Genomic DNA, 17,225 nt, shown 5'->3' with positions numbered 1-17,225 from the left:
TTTTTTTTAACGACGTTCCTAAAGTGGCGGGGGGGGGGGGGACAATAATAATCAGAGCCGACCTATATGCACGCTCGCGTAAAGTTGACCTGCCACAGATAATATCACGCCCCATGCACGCATAATTACATAACAGCTGTCAGAGACGGCACTAAAGCGAGTCTGCTGAAAAAACAGAAATCTGAATACGCAGGAATTAGAGCAGGAATGTGCAGCTCAAAGCAATAAATGTGCAAAGCCAGCATTTAGAGACAAATAAAGATAACAGGCGATAAAATGGCACCACTGTATGTGAGCCGACTGACTAGTGACGAACAGAACAGCAAGCAACGGTTCGGTAGTTTGGGGTCCTAGTGCCGGAGGTTACTGACAGTATACGGCGACACAGCTGCACCAATGTTCCCAATCCTGCCTTGCACACAAGATGTGCGAGTAAAAGTAATTTTTTTTTCTTACAAACTCGAGCAATAAATTATGGTGTGCAGATTACGCAAGAGGGCAAATTACGCGAGTAAATATACTGTAAACCCTGTGACCAGTCAAATAAATGCAGAAACGTTTTCGCGCGTTTTTGAGCGTCTTTTTGCCATTTCTCCGTGTCATTTCGCCGAGATGACAGTCACTAGCAGTGGCGTGTCTGGTTTGTGTCTCTGCCGAACGGATGCTACAATGCCACCTCGGCTTTCAAGCGACAAGCAATCCTGTACTCCAAGTCGGAAAACAACATTACTGCAGGGCGGAAGTTTGATGTGTCAGAAAAGTGCGTGAGGGAATGGAGAAAACAAGGAAGCAAGTTTTCTGCGTGCCCTGCTACGTGCCGTCTCTTTTACGGACTGAAGTCTGGACGATACCCTGCTGCTGAGAAGACTTCGAAGTTGGGCTCACGACCAAAAATGCAGGCTCCTTACCGTCTGCTTCAACGACATTGAAGCAAAGGCATGCAAAACTGAAATTGAAGTGACGATGAAACAGAAAGAGATAATTTCACTCTGGTGACTCGCGGAGGCACTCGAATCGTCACGGAGGGGGCGACCCCAATGAGTCGCCAGCGACATGTTTGATGCCCGATTTCGCTGTCCTCCGTGACGAATCGAGTCGCGCGACCTCCGTGCATTCACGTGACGGCAACTAAACTATGCGCCTACGCAGGTAACCATGGCGAGCAAGAAGATAATGGTCACAACACGTCGTTGTTGCCACACGAGCGAGAATCCTGTACTCATGTGATAATGACCCCACCCCTCCCACCCGGCCCCCGTCAACGTGTGGCAGAGGGTACTTTTGCGAGTGCCTTCGGTTCGACACACCTCACCTTCCTTTGTGCAGTGTCATTTGGGCTCGTGAGACCACTCATGTGGAGATTAGTTTCGAATCTTGCAACAGTAGCGCGGCTGGAGCCACGCAGGAGCAATCGCGAAGCCCGGCCGAGACAAATATACCATGGCCAGAGCCCGGCCCGGGCCCGGGTGAATAGACTTCCGCAAGGCCCGAGCCCGTGCACAGCTCTAGTGTACAGTATCTGCACGACTATAATGAGCTTTTTTTCCTTACTTCATCGACTTCGAGACACATCTCAATTTATATTTGGAACCAAAATATGCCTTTCCTTTCTGGCTGCTCCTCAAGATAGCTAAGACCTTCACCACCAGACATGCGAGCTGCTAGAACCTTTGGATGACCGTGAGGCTGTGAAGCGCACATGGGGAAAGTTGAGAGAAGCTGGTGCCGGCCACTGAGAAAGAGTGGGCACTGAAAGAGTTCAAGTGGAGCAGCAAATGGCAAGGACAGCAAATGGGCACAGGACTGGGCAGTACTAAACTTGAAAATGCTCACAAAAGCGCACCAATCAGCATCAGTTAATTTCCTTCGATAGTGGTTGTGACACTCAAATATCATATGCTGCCGACTAAGCACAGTTGACTGAGGCTGGCCCTGACTGAGGAGCAGACAAGTGTCTGACTAACAGCATGCTTTATGGGTTTGTGGCTGAAACGAGAACAACACCGTGTATCAGCCAGCTGCCCGGACGTACGGAGGCAGCGCTGGTGCAGGGTCCACAGTAGTGAGCGGAAGAAAGGCTCGGCATGCAGCTCCAGCCCCGCCTTGGCCAGCTTCATGTAGGGCAGCCGCAGGGCACACTCCTCGTGCAGCAGGCGCGCAGCTGCGGCATCCTCAAACAGGCTGTCTGTGTAGGGTGCCAGGCAGTCCTGCTGAAGCTGGAGGAACACCGAGTCCTCAATGCTGCGCACATTGCTGCGGGTCATTTTCTGGCTCAGGATGGTGATCATCGGGCGGTTCAGCTTGACAATGCCTGCAGGTAGGAAAAATGTCACGCGGAAAAGTTGCAGGAGAGGCATCAAACACTGACCACTAGGTAACAAGGTTTGATTTGGGTTATTGGGGTTTAATGTCCCAAAGCAACTAAGGCTATGGGGACGCCGTAGTGAAGGGCTCTGGAAATTTCGACCACCTGGGGTTCTTTTAAAGTGTGCTGACATCGCACAGTACACGGGCCTCTAGAATTTTATCTCCATCGAAATTCAACCGCCGCGGCTGGGATCGAACCCGCATCTTTCAAGTCGGCAGTTGAGCACCGTAACCACTGAGCCACTACGGCGGCTCCTTGGTAACAAGAGTTCAGACATTTCGCCCCTGGTAAGGGAGTTTCATTCGCAGTGAAAATGTGGAAGTGCTTATGTGCTTTCTTTTATGCCTGAGTCATGCTCACAGTTTATTTTATACCTGTTATACACTCACCATAAACCCACTCCTATGCCCCATCATATATGTTTCATGCTATGCTTCAAGTAGTGGACATATATCAAGGGTAGATAATCTTCATTTTCGGCTTGTGTGAACAGTGCTTTTTTTTTAAAAGCAAATTCAAAAAATTCGTCATTTTCGTGGAATAAATTTGAAGTGAATATTCTAAACACTTCCCCCCAAAAAAAGATTGAATGGCACAGCAGCCATTTTTAAAATCATGTATTTTTATGACACACAAGGTTATTACATGAAAAAAAAACACCCTTGTCACACTTACTGAAGCTGTGTAGACTTTCTGCAAAAAAAAAAAAAAAAAATGGCCAGTGGAAATAGGGGAGCCGACCTACAAGCAGAGCCAGCCTATTTGTGCGGGCCTCATTGCTGGCCTTAGCTGCGATTGAGTTGTTGCAAGGCTATTGCTTTCAAGTGGTGGAGCCGCCATCCACAGCGTGGGTAGCACGGGCACCAACACAAAGTTGGAGGCCGTTCAATTTTCCCTGTAGTTCACCAACGTCATACTGTGCTCCTCATCTTTACGGCTTGGACAAATCAGGAACAAACACGCAGGTTCACAAGCAAGCCGTTCGTCACACCATCGATATGCCACATGATGCCATACCGATATAAGAGGAGGCTCGTGATGGTTATCACTAGGGATGTGCGAATATTCAAATACAAATTGAATATGTATGATATTCGGTTCATATTCATAATCAACAAACTGATATTTGAAACTTTCCGAATATTTACCAATAATCGTACCCTGCACCGACTTTCATAAATTCAACCACGGCAGAACCACAATATCTGAGAAATTATCTGACAATCGAGTATAAAGCGCCAGAAAAACAAAACAAAACTGTCCTGTTCTCTTTCTTCTCCGCCGTTTCTCATGCGGACCGATCACACTCGATCGCTGCTAGGCTCGACCGCATGCAAAATACTGCAAGTGAGCTTTACCACATACAAGACCTCATGAGAGCAAGATGGCTGGCCACACACTTCGAAAAATCTCAACGAAAAAGTGCGCTGTCCTTTTCTTTTATCATTTCATAATGTGTGAAATCCTTAACATCCACATCCCTGGGATTCAACCTGTTGCCTCCAAACTCTACTAGTGTGATCTCCACCATCTTGTTTTCGTCATATGATGTGCAGAAAAGCATACTTACAGAATTTCATATGGTACTCTCAGAGCAGCAAGTCAAGGTGTCACAACAGGGCAAGCGATCGTGTAAAAATCCCGCCTATTTTGCATGGTTCATTGCAACCTGTGCGCCTCCTCTTAAGTGGGTGTAAAGGCATTCTTGACAACAATCGGAGGGTCCCTGTTGCTATGCCACAAAATAGCCTGGCTGCATAGTTTCAGTTTCTGAGCTTGGCCGCTCGTCCACGGTGACGGCAGCTGTCAGCCTACGCATTCGTCAGTTGACCGAACCTCGCTCCACACCGCTTTCGGACCCTGTCTCGTGCGTAGCTGGCAGAGGTGGGCAAATGCCCTCATTTGTACTTTTCCTCCCTCACCCCAACTTTTGAATTCACGGCCCTCCCTCGCCCTCGCTAACAGTTGTTTTAAAACTCTAGTTTAGTTATTTTTTGCAGTCGGCAACTTCTGGCGATATTACTAAGTAATAAACATATAAGACAAGCATTCAAGGCACTACTGGATGAGAGGCTAGATGCTTATATTGCTGTGCGTACACGTGTGTGTGTTGTTTGAGCTAATACATGTGACAAAACGAAGACAGTTACGAGTTAAGCCTCAAATTATCACTCTGCCTTTACTTCTGGCACACACTGCATGCATACTTGTGCACTGCACTTATAATATTTCATTGTTATCTATATGCACCGAGTCAGCATGTTGTTTTGTCGGTGTACAAAAACTAACATACACCAAGAATATTCAGAAAACAATTCAGTAGCATTTGCCTCGACAATTATAATAAGTGCAAAGCACAGAACAGACTCAGAACAAGGAAAGTTTGTAGGTCGCCTGATTACCATTACCCCATGACATTAGGTCTTCTGAATTTCACTGCTTCTAACCTCTCACCATATCATGCAGTTTGCTGCATGCTCGTCTGACGGCGCTTCCACGAACACGGATGGAAGATGATGAAGACCACATTTTGAAACTACAGAGTGGCAGTTTAACATGCGTGAATGCGAGTGCACGACGAGACGACGACGTTGCAAGAACAGCTCAAGAGCCTGGCAGATCGTAGAGTCCTAGGATGTTAAAATTTCTGCCAAATGATTGTTCATCTGAGGGAAGTGTATGAACCAACTGACTTTAAACCGGAGTGGCACTGCCTCTTAATGATATGCTCGGCCTTACTTCCAGTCTAGTGCTCTGTTGATTTATCGTTTTGCGATCTCTTTCATGGCGTTTCCTAAAAGCTTTGCGTTAACGTAAATGGAATATATCTTGAATGCAATAAATACCATGCTTGAAAAAAAAAAAAAAAGCTGTAAGATGGCGTAGTGGTCTGAAGTAGCAGTCAGTGGAACTGATCTGTTTGCGCCACTGCGGGCTCGAATCCCGCTCCCCCAGCTATGATCTTTTTTTTTTTTTTTCTTTAGTGTCTTCCCCCAGTGCCACGCTGACTTTCCGCTGCAGTGAGGCTCTTCTGCAGTCACCTAAAATAAAACAATATTCAGGCCACTTGAAAATCAAACGGGTTGCTAAAATGCCACATTTTGGCTGAATAATGGCAATCCCCAACTCCCTAAGTATTGAGTGAACGATTCCTATGGTTGTCATTTTACTGCCCTAGTGCGAAGGTGGACCAACAGAACGCCATCTCTGCCAAAGTCCCACAAACACGCTGTCCATGAAACTGTGCTCGTGCTCAAATAATTATCTCTGCTCAACTGTTTTGCGCACACAACCAATACAAGTCTCTCTCACGAGGCCTGCTGGTCTTGAGAATGAAAAGGTCCTCGCTGTCACTCGGGTGCTTGAACATGCTTTCGCGGAAGATGATGCAGTCGTCCTTAAGCGTGGGGTCTTCCACCAGCATTCCTTTGCAACCACCATACCGGATCTGGACAGCACTGGGCTTGCCCTCTTGTGGAAGTACTTCATGCACCTGCATTTCATGCCATCAGACACACCATCACAAAAAGCGAAGCCACACTAAACACTTCAGTTAAGGGGGGACACAGCTTTGAAATCCCCCAAAATGACCAAAATGTAGAAAATGGATTTTTCTGAACATTGCTGTATCTGCTTGTAGGCCTCGTTTTTTATGCTCTCCTGAAGTTTCAATGCTGAAATCAAGCGGGAAGTACTCTAAAAAAAATTGCTTCATGAACTGCTGCCGCTCTGCACTGTGAGGAAACACTCCAACAATAGGCGTTTTTCTCTGTTCCGCTTCTCTGGCTAGACACTCACCTTGTGGAGCAGATTTCTTCACGACTGTTTCATCTATTTTGACCCTGTTTGTTTTGTTATGCTCCCAGGGCCATGCTGAAAGTTAAGACATTCTTTGTTTTTCAAATTTGCAAATTTTATATTTCTCGTATAAAATTTTCTTTTCACTCCAGATATGTCAACGGACACTGCTTCACAAAAATTCAAAACCAAAATATGTGCTTTGCGAAAAAAAATAATAATAAATAAAAAATCCTTGGAATGCCTTGACCTACAGCACGCCACTAGGAACCCAGTGAATGTTTAACCAGACTTTTGTACCATCATTTTTTAAACTCTGCAGTGCTTTCACAAGATTCAGAAATAAAATATACACTAAAAAACAATTTTCCAGAGATATAACAGTGAAATTTAGTGAGAGTAAGTCAAGAAATTATTTCTAATATGCTCAAAAAATTTCATGCGTATGTATCGAGAAATAAATTTTTTGCTGAAAGCCACGTCCCCCCTTATGTGCGCATCCGATGCTGGTAACAATGGTGAGAGATAGAAAGCATCACTAGCAAAGAGGAGCAGATGACCCCAAACTTCAATCTACCAGACGTGACTGCCATATTTTACAAGATGCAGCCTTACTTTTAGCTCTGTATCTATGGGGTAGCTTTACAGAGTTCAGAAATTGTTCTACATACGGAATAAACCCATCTCTGGGTTGCGGGGATTGGGACTTCTTTTGAGTGCGCACCTGCTGCTGCCGTTTCACTCGTCAGAGAAACCCTGTGTGGTATGAGTACACGAGTGGAATATTGCAGGCTGCTTGTTATGCAGGGAAGCTCTTTTGAGAACCGCTGTAAATCAACCTCCTTCTTGCTTCGATCTCGCATCCATATTGGGTCACTCCAAGTGACATTTGGGGACGTTGTTTTGGGGAGAGGCCGTGAGCAGAAAATGAACAGAGAGACCACCACCCACTTGGGCACCAGAAAGGTGTGTGGAGTTCGCCTCCCAATGCCCCGACCTTTCCTGGGGAAGCAAGAACGCAGGTGGTTTAGGGGGAGGTGTGGGTCGAAAAACGGCTATTTTCACTTCAAAAAGCAGATTTGTGTTCTTGATTAGTTGAGCAACCTTGATTCTTCCTCCTTTACATGCAAAAAAATCATAGCCAGAAACAATCGGGAAATTATTTTAAAAATCCAGCTAAAGCATTTGCAGCAACTACGAGAAATGCACCTCGAACCAATTTTCAAGTGTGTGATATCGTAAATCTCGACATCGCACATCATCAGGCTTGTGCAAGCCAGTAGGCCTACGCTTTTTCTCCCCAAAGCCAGCTTCTGGGCCGTAGCAAGGCCATAGCTCGTCTGCTATTTCTGCGATGCACAGCTCTTCGCAAGCATTCTGCATGCTTTTGCGAATATTTCTACTTCTCGTTTTGATGGATGTCGAAAAGGAAACGCAACTTTCGATGTCAGAAGTTTCGGATGAAGCATGAGCTCAGGGAATCAACTGAAAACTAAAGCGGCAAAGAATGGAGTCGTCCAAGACAGGTAAGCCTAACTTCGGCAGAGGCGACGCTTCGGAGTTGGCTAGATGTTCTAGTTTCAATGAAACTGTTTACACATTCGTCAATGCATCAGAAATGAGGCAAGGATCATCGAAATTGAAGGTAGGAATGGCGACAAGTCGCTCAGCGCTTGAATCGCCAATATCGGTGGAGTGAACATTTTTGCAAGTCTCGCTGCAGCGTGGCATGTCCGAAGGGGTACGATGCGAAGATGCTCCGAGTCATTCGAGCCAGTGACAAGGATGTCATCGAAATATACTGCAACATGCGGCAGCCCTCGGAAAAGGTTCTCCATCTCCCTTTGGAACAAGGCTGGTGCTGATGACACGCCAAAAGGAAGACGTGTATACTGGAATAATCCCATGTGTGTGGAGATTGTGACATACTTTCTAGATTCTTTGTCAAGAACTATTTGCTGGTAGGCGTCCCTCAAATCCAGCTTCGTGAACTTCTCACCTCCTGACAGCATGGCCCACAGGTCCTCAATTCTTGGAATTGGATACTTTTCCATCACAGCTACTGGATTAATGGTAATCTTGAAATCTCCGCAAATCCTGACACGTCCATCCTTCTTGGCCACTGGAACAATTGGTGCAGCCCAAGCTGAAGAAGTGACTGGCTCCAGGATGCCTTCCCTCTGTAGGCGCTGAAGCTCTTGTGACACCCCATCCTTCAGGGCAAAGGGCAGTGGCCGTGGCTTGAAAAACTTTGGTACAGCATCTTGTGGAACATGGATTGTGGCTTCTGGACCCTTGAAAGTTCCCAGGCTCTGTTCAAACACCTCAGGAAACGCTTGAAGAAGGTCCTCAACATCAGAAACAGCATGAACGTCTGCTTCCACGCGAGCAATCTCAATGCCCAGAGCTCGAATCCAGTTCCGGCCCAGAAGTGTAGGTGAACGTTCCCCAGTCAGGAATAAAGGTAGCACTGCTTTTCTGTCACGAAACTGCACTGTGACATCCGCTCTACCTTGAACTTGTGTGAGCTCACCCGAGTAGCTTCGCAGGAGTACATCAGACGGCATGACAGGTACTGACGGTAGCAGCTCCTGAAGACGATTTTTTTCCATGACAGAAACGCTCGCACCGGTGTCCAGCTCCATACAGAGCGGTTTACCGCAAACGCTGACTGTTACGGTGAAGGGTGGTGACGGCGCGACGGTGTCGACTGGCCACATGTCAAACACGTCAGCAGAAACGTCGTTGTCAACAGTGTTGACTGGATGAGTTCCACACGAAGTTTTGCGAGCCGGAGGCGCGGACGCATTTGCATTTGGCTTTGTGAATTTTCCCTTCCGTGACAAAGCGTGCTTTTTCTTCGAGTTGCACACTCGAGCAATGTGTCCCTGCTTCCTGCAGTAATTGCACGAACTACTGATGTGCTTGCACACGGACGCGAGGTGTTCATCCCCACAGCGGTAGCATGTGACACGCCCCTTTGATGCCGCGACTTGATAAGTGGAAAGCGCACTTCGGCTTGAGCTCGCTATCTCGCCGGCATCTTTCTTCGCAGCTTCCATGGCAAGTGCAGTCTGTACAGCATCTTCATACGTAAGGTCTGCTTTCTCGAGCAGCCTCGTCTGCACGGCTGTGTCGTTGATGCCGCACACGATGCGGTCCCTCAACATGTTGCTAAGCTCAGTTCCGAAGTTGCAATGTTCAGAGAGGCTTTTGAGCGACGCCACAAAGTTACTGACTGACTCGCCCTCCACGCGAACACGCGTGTTGAACCTGAAACGCTGCGCGACAGCAGATGGCTTGGGGCAGTAATGGTCACCAAGAACAGAAAGAATTTCTTGCAAGGTTTTGTCTTGCGGTTGGGCGGGCTTCACGAGATCCCGCAAGAGAGCATACGTTTTCTGTCCACAACAACTAAAGAAGACTGACTTCTGTTTTGCTTCTGCGATGTCATTCGCGATGAAAAAAGCTTTAAGGCGATCAACGTAGCAAGGCCACGCATCTCCTCCTCCTCCGTCGAACGCTTCGAGGTTGCCGAACATTGGCATGACGGAAATCTTGCGCGTTGAACTCGTCAGAACAACGAAGAACTCACGTGCGCAGAAGGGGCGTAGAAAAGACGAACTTGAACTTGAATTTTTTCTCCTCGTCGCCACTTGTAACGAGTTGGTGGACCGAGCAATGCCGAGAGGCGGACCGGCTCGGCGGTCGCCGTCAACGGCTAGGCTCGAAGAAACGGACGATGATGCACGCGCTCCACTGCGCAATGAACCACTGCCCCTAGAGCTGTGTCCTTTTTATTGCCTTGCTGCCTCGCAAGTTCTAAACCGTCGGCACCGGGTGGCGCCACAACACAACATGAAAACGAAACTGTAACAGTCCTCCCCCATTAGTTTGTTCAAGAAGAGAAGAATATTATGGAGAGTAGCGCTGCACTGGCTTGCGGCTTCTCGTGCTTCTTCGCAACTGAGGCGTGCTGCACGCTGACTTGGGAGAGTTCTTAGCAGTCTCTTCTGTACCACCAGTCACGAATGATGACAAACCCATTCCAGTGCAAGCATCACCACGACTAGTCAGATGGGCATTGAAACTTTCTGCATACAAGTACAAGCTTGTGTACAAGCCTGGTCTGGACTTAGGTCATGCGGATGCTCTCAGTAGGTTGCCGTTGCCTGCAAACAACGTGGATCTACCTGCACCTGCTGAAATGTTCATGCTTGAACAAGCATACCCAGGACTGTTGTCACCTGCCATTGTGGCACAAGCTACAAAAAAGGATCCATTCCTGAGCCACGTAGCTCTTGCTGTCCTGCGAGGTGAAAAACTTCCATCAGGACCAGAAGGAAATCCATTCACAGCAAGGAGCAGCGAACTCAGCCTCCACGAAGGTTGCTTGCTGTGGGGTTCCCGAGTTGTTATCCCAAAATCTTTGCAAGCCAAAATCCTAATGATACTTCATGCAGGGCATCCTGGCATTGAGAAAAGCAAGGCAATTGCCAGAAGCCACATCTGGTGGCCGGGAATTGATGGAGACATCACTAAGAGTGTAAAGAGCTGTGAAACCTGCCAAGCTTACCTACGTGCACCGCAACGCATTCAGCACACGCCATGGCCGTTTCCACAGAGGCCCTGGTCAAGACTTCACGTTGACTTTGGGGGCCCATTCATGGGTCATACATTCCTGGTCATTGTTGACGCCTATTCAAAGTGGGTTGAAGTTTTTCCAGTGACGTCAACATCAGCGGATGCTGTTATCAATGCTTTGCGAACAACATTTGCGCAGCATGGACTGCCGGATCTCATAGTTTCCGACAACGGGCCTGCCTTTGCAAGTGAACAGTACTTGGAATTCTTGACACGTAATGGAATACGTCGCATGCTTGTGCCTCCCTACCATCCAGCTTCGAATGGTGCGGCAGAGCGCGTCGTACAGACTGTCAAGAACAAGATCAAGAAGAGTGGATCTGGATCTTTCCAAACCCAGATTTCGCGGTTCTTATTTCATTACAGAACCACGCCACATGAAGTCACAGGCAGAGCACCGTGTGAAATGCTCATGGGAAGGATGTTCAAGACACCTTTGGATGTTCTTCGCCCAAATCTACACACTTCAGTGCTGCTGAGACAGTTGAAGCAGAAACTACAGGCCGATAAAGGGTGTCGTTCTTCTCCATTGCCGAATGTGGGAGACAACGTACTCGCAAAGAACTTTCGTCGAGGACCACCGTGGGTACCCGCACGTGTCACGAGCACTACAGGTCAGTCAGCAGCTACAGTCTGTCTCAGTGACGGTACTCTCTGGCATAGGCACGGCGACCACCTACGTCCTCAAGTCGAAGAAATCGTTGAGCCTACCACTGAACTATGGAGGCCTGAACCTACTGGAACACAGGGCGTTTCCAGCCACCCATCAACAGAGTGTGACACCAGCTTGGCTGTTTCTGTGGACTCTGACCTCACCGTGAGTGGTACTAGTGGCACAGAAGAGACAACTGTGAACGTGACTGGTGGTACAGAAGAGACTGCTAAGAACTCTCCCAAGTCAGCGTGCAGCACGCCTCAGTTGCGAAGAAGCACGAGAAGCCGCAAGCCAGTGCAGCGCTACTCTCCATAATATTCTTCTCTTCTTGAACAAACTAATGGGGGAGGACTGTTACAGTTTCGTTTTCATGTTGTGTTGTGGCGCCACCCGGTGCCGACGGTTTAGAACTTGCGAGGCAGCAAGGCAATAAAAAGGACACAGCTCTAGGGGCAGTGGTTCATTGCGCAGTGGAGCGCGTGCATCATCGTCCGTTTCTTCGAGCCTAGCCGTTGACGGCGACCGCCGAGCCGGTCCGCCTCTCGGCATTGCTCGGTCCACCAACTCGTTACAGATGCGAACTTTGTATCCACAGGTGGGCCACAAAGCTGAAGACTTGCGCTGTTTCTAGAGTTCCGCTGCAACAGTGACGCATGTTGCACCTCTGCTGTTTCATCAACGTACTTGTAGCGGCGTGCAATTCCAGCGAGGACTGTAGCGATGCAGCGCTTCCTTGTGCCATCAGAAGACCACTGTGTAGTGACTGTCGATGCAATGCTTGCGACGTATACTATTAGTGCTAAACACAACCACTTCATCCAATTTTGCGCAATTCTTTCAAATTGTGCAACTGTGCAAAGATTGCGACAAGAAATTAATTTCCAACACGTCAACAAAGCAGACAGCTGAGGCAAGGTCTCCTCATCGCCCTCCAGCCAAGAAAACTAGTCTTGAGGATGCCGCTCGTAAATACTAACTGTCACAAAAAAACTTATGATGCGAGCAAGTTCCAAAGCCGCAGGGTACCTTGGTCTGCCTTTTGCCCAATGTTCATGCAGACAGTGCTGCTAGCACAGCAGTAAGCAACTTTAATATACCTTCAACCATGTTTTTCTCAACTTCTTATTTTGGGCCAAACATAGCTTTTGTTCACAATGTGTTATGTACTCACTGTAGTTCAATCGAGATCAAATTTGGCATGCACAATCTTTAATGTGTGTAGAATACAGGTACCTATGTTTTGATGCACTAAATAATATTTTGGGGTTGAAAAGTTTGGAAATATTCAGGCACCAGCCACAGAAAACGAAGTGCAAGATATAAAACTGTCTCAAAATTGTATGCCAAAGAAATGCCATTATATTGCTTAGTTGTACTCATTGGAGACTTGGAAACAAGAAAAGCCATTTTTCACTGCTCTGTCATGCTTACTGCTACGTCCAGTAGCTGCACAAGCATGTACAGTTTTTGCATTTACACATGACACTTAGAACATCAAGGCATCGAGCTATCTTGGAACAGATTTGGAAAGAGAATGTCAATCTCGAACGTGGTATAATTTTCATTTACCTAGCACCAAAATTAAAAAAAGTTTTCAGAGCGGCAGCTCCACTTGATGCGCACACCTAGTATGTGTGCTCGAGTCTAGGCCCAGAGCCCTGTCGCCCACCGGTGCGGCACTGATGCTCCTGATTTGGGAGGGTCTGATTTGGCTGGTTTTCTGTCATTTCCAGCCATTGCTGAGGGCGACGCACACTGGGCTGTCGATGTGCAACCTGCGTCATCAAGGTGTGCTCTGCGCATCCCCCATCGCCTCTTGTGTTCGTGTTGTGTGCGATGCAAATCTTTGGTTGGCCGTGCAGCTGCATGCACCCTTAGCTCTGCCGTTACACGTTTTTGCTCTGTGTGCACGGCACCACGGGCCCGCTTTAAGCTGCTGCGGCTCGGCCGTGGGTTGTACGGAGGTCTGGGCATTAATGCGAAAGCATCTGTTGCTTCATGAGTGGCATGGACAGGCTGTGTCACCAAGGGATGTGGACAGAATGTGCCCTCATGAACTGTCGATCATCCAGTAATAGTGCAATTATGATTTGCAATGATTCATAATGATTGAATGGAAAGTTTAAATGACTGAAATACTAAATAAAATACAAAAAATAAAAAAGTAAAAATGAAATAAAGTAAAACAAAAAAATAAATAATTAATTACATTACTAAGTAACAGAGGAGGCAATGGAACTCGAAATGCTTTCACATTTCTACACGTAAGATGACTTAAGTGCACCTTTAATCTTTTTTTTGTGCACTGTTCTGTGGTGCAGCTTACTGTGTAAAAAGCACTCGTGCTCTCAAATAGCTGTTCCTTCCTTCTTTCGAAGCAAAAGTGCAGGCGCACGGTGAATGCTAACTGTGCTGTCAGCTTGCTCTGGCCGGACCCACGTTGTGTAGACAAAGTGGCACATCGTCACTGGTACCCCCCCAGTGTTTAACAACACTTCTTGCACAGTACCATATTCTTCTTACTTTGGAATGAATTTCCTTTCTTCTTTTTTTTTTTTTTTTTTTTGCAGACATGCTTCAGCTGAGCAAAGTGCATCAAATGAGCATTCACAAACAGCACCATTGGTAAGAGGCACTGGCAATAACACCATACTTGCCAAGCTGACTGAGTCAAATAAGCCAGTTTATGAAGGGTTTCACATTGCAGCCACAAGGGCACTTTAAATGCTGATCAAGTCTATTAGGATCAAACTCAACGGAGACACAGCATTACTGACACACAGAGCCAATTTCAATGCCACCTGGCATCTCACCAATCACTTGGCACCCAGTAACTCGTCAATCGGGTCAAGTGAAAACATAGGTCACCATCAACTCAATAATGGTCAAAAGTGCCTGCATGACAGCAGTTTGACTCAGCGCCAGCAGCATCCTCAAACAGTGTCTCACTCGCCATACACAATCACCAGGTATGTGCACACTCACCTTGGCAAGCAGTGACGAAGAAATGCGGCCAACTCCGTCCGAGAAGACGTAGTGCAGGTTCTTTTTTGGCCCCTTGAGTTCAATGTCTGGCACCACACTGGTCCACTCCTGGGGGACATGGATTTTGCCCAACGACTGGGAGAATGCAAGCCCCAGCCGTGCCATGTACTTAGAAGGCAGACGCAGGCTCGAAAGGTCGCCCAATGCACGCCGTACGTCCTCCGCGCTGCGGCCATTCGAGTCAAGAGAATAGAACCATGCACCATGGCTGCGTAGCTGACTCGTTGACGATGCCAGAAACGTGTACCTGCACAAAGTTGTAGCAGCTGCTGTGGTAGTCCGTAAAGAAGTGCAGTAGCCAGTATGTGCAGCAGAGCCAGTTCACGTGGGCTCAGATTCATTTACACTCATGTTGGGCCACTAAGACTTGCTCACGCAGAAGGTCACACGGACTCGGTCTCTCCGAATCACTCGAGACTGACTCCCAGTAAGACTTTCTCAGATCTGGACTTACTGCAACCCAATCAGACAGGCTCAGTCAGGCCTAGTCTGGCTCACACAAACTTTTTTTTTAGAGCCCAGCTCTTAGGTGCTCATTTCTGCATTTTGCGGTGTCACCATCGCTTGCTCGTTGTTCCCTGTCCACTCACCTGTCACCGTTGTCCATTGTAACCAGTAGAGGACAGCCTTTAAGCTGCCAAAGCAATGGAGCGGGAGCTTGGAAAGGCAAAAGTAAAAGCGCAACCTCCTCCCCTCCTTAGCAACCAGCACCCCAGTGGGGGGCGCATAGCAACCGTGACATCACACAGTAGCCATAGAAGAGCGAGCCCGGGCAGCTACACCACCCCTTCTTGGCCAGACCTCTCCGGTTGCACTAGAGTGAGTGAGACACATGGCTCCCAAGCACCAGTTTGTTATGTGGTTCTGTTAAGTGTCTTCAGTATTTTTTTGAGGAAAGGAAATGTGCAGTATCGGTCTCCCACAGCTGCTAGAGCAGCGGATTGGAAAGCAGAGGGTAAAATTTGTAAATTGGTTTTTGAGGAAAGAAAATGCCCAGTATCTGTCTTCCACATCTCAGTGGACACCTGAACCAGAGGGAAGGCGCATAACTGCCCTCTTGGAACAGTGGACACCTCATTCGTACTTGTACTTAAGCTATGTTACATGCTTTGGCATTGACACCATTGTGCCAGAAATGCTGCCACCTGCCAGGGTGGCAGGGTGGGTGGGGACATTAATGTAGATATAAAGACAAGGGGGAATTCATTACCACTGCAGGAGACTCCCACAGCTGTGACAACCTCATACTTGCGCAGACCTCATCTTTGAAAACCAGGCATTGATGCAGCAAGTCGAGCATATATCCATCTATTTCTCCGTCCACAAAGCTTCCTTTATGACAATCAAGTACTGCTAGTGGGGTGTTCCTTGAAGGAATATGTGCGAAAAATAACAAGTTGTCTGTAATTGTACATACATGTATTGTTTGAATTCTTTGCCTCAATCTATCAAAAAGTTGAAACAGGTGATGAGCTGCACTCAAATTTCGCATTAGGAAATAATGTAATCATCGGCAATTTTTTTTCACCTAGATCCAGACTGACATGAACTTCGAATAACATGGACTCACTTGGGCTCTCTCAGTTGCATTTAAACTTGGCACTCAGATGCAAGTTTATGTGCAAACTGCACAAATTTGCTGATGTATGCACATAACGACTACTTCGTAGGTTGCACAGTGCACCATACAAAGCTCCTTGCAAGAAATATGGACGTTAAGGTGTTCTCATGTTTCACTTGCCATATGATCGCTGGCTCTTCCATGTGCATAACAACATCAGCTGCTATCAAAAGCAGACTTTGAAAAGTTTGAAGATAGTGCCGCCAGTCAACTTACAAAGGCAGTGCATCACCGCTATACAGCGCGGCCTACAAAAAAGCATAATTCTGTGCAGAATTGTAAACCTAGCAACAAGACAATACCTAGAGGATGAAAACCCATGCACTCCTCTACGAACAAAAGCAGGACATCAAAGAGCCCTGCTGCCATGCATAAGCTGCTGCACACATCATTATCACTGAGCTGGGCACTGGCTGTCCTCAGGCAGATATTGAATGGCAACCACTATTGGAAGTGCTTACCGCGCCCAACTGGCCAGTCTTTCTCCTGTTTTTTGATTATTCTCACACACACACACACACACACACACACACACACACACACACACAAAAACATTCCTCTCATAGTTCAGCACAGCCACAAGACGCTTTCATCAAGTAACGGTGAAACCATCAGACAGCAAGAACAGAGTTATGCCATCACTCTGGCAAAAAGACAAGCTTCACACAACCAGCCGCCTGACAAAATCCACTACCAAGTAATTAAGGTCACCCCAGAGGAAACGGTCTGCTTGATGCAGCCCAACAACACACCTCCAGGCAAGCTAACTTTACCGACATTCAAATTAAAACTATACACAGCTTGTGGCTCAGTGGCCATGACGTCCAGCTGCCAAGCCCAAGGTCGTGGGATCAAATCCTGGCCCCCGCAGCGATGTCTCAGCACATTAAATAACCCCAGGTGGTCAAAATTAATCTGCAGCCTACCACCAACACACCTCTCAGAGCCCATGTGCTGCTTTGGAACATTAAACACAATACAGTCGCCAATCAATTTTTCAGACTAAGCAGGACCTGAAAAAAAGGTCCGAACAACAGAACAGTCCGAAAAATCCATGAACTTGATAAAAATTACTTTGCTGGAGGAAACTGGCT

At 47.3% G+C, this 17,225-nt stretch overlaps 1 protein-coding gene across 3 annotated transcripts in view; it reads right to left on the bottom strand.

Moving 5' to 3' along the window:
• Nucleotides 1-17,225, bottom strand: part of LOC149365290 (uncharacterized) — a 52,021-nt gene that overhangs the window by 19,137 nt on the left and 15,659 nt on the right. For all 3 annotated transcript variants that reach the window (XM_089541835.1, XM_089541828.1, XM_089541843.1), the window contains 3 exons: nucleotides 14,451-14,757; nucleotides 5,681-5,861; nucleotides 2,033-2,311 (listed from right to left, as the gene is read on the bottom strand). In XM_089541835.1, coding sequence (XP_089397961.1) covers nucleotides 2,033-2,311; nucleotides 5,681-5,861; nucleotides 14,451-14,757 — 767 coding nt within the window. The remainder of the gene's footprint in view (nucleotides 1-2,032; nucleotides 2,312-5,680; nucleotides 5,862-14,450; nucleotides 14,758-17,225) is intronic.

Source organism: Amblyomma mixtum, chromosome 1 (assembly GCF_055824585.1).
Source record: "Amblyomma mixtum isolate Tamu chromosome 1, ASM5582458v1, whole genome shotgun sequence".
In the NCBI taxonomy this organism is placed as follows: domain Eukaryota; kingdom Metazoa; phylum Arthropoda; class Arachnida; order Ixodida; family Ixodidae; genus Amblyomma; species Amblyomma mixtum.
Note: the sequence above shows the minus strand (reverse complement) of the source record. Positions and strands in the feature narration are given on the sequence as shown.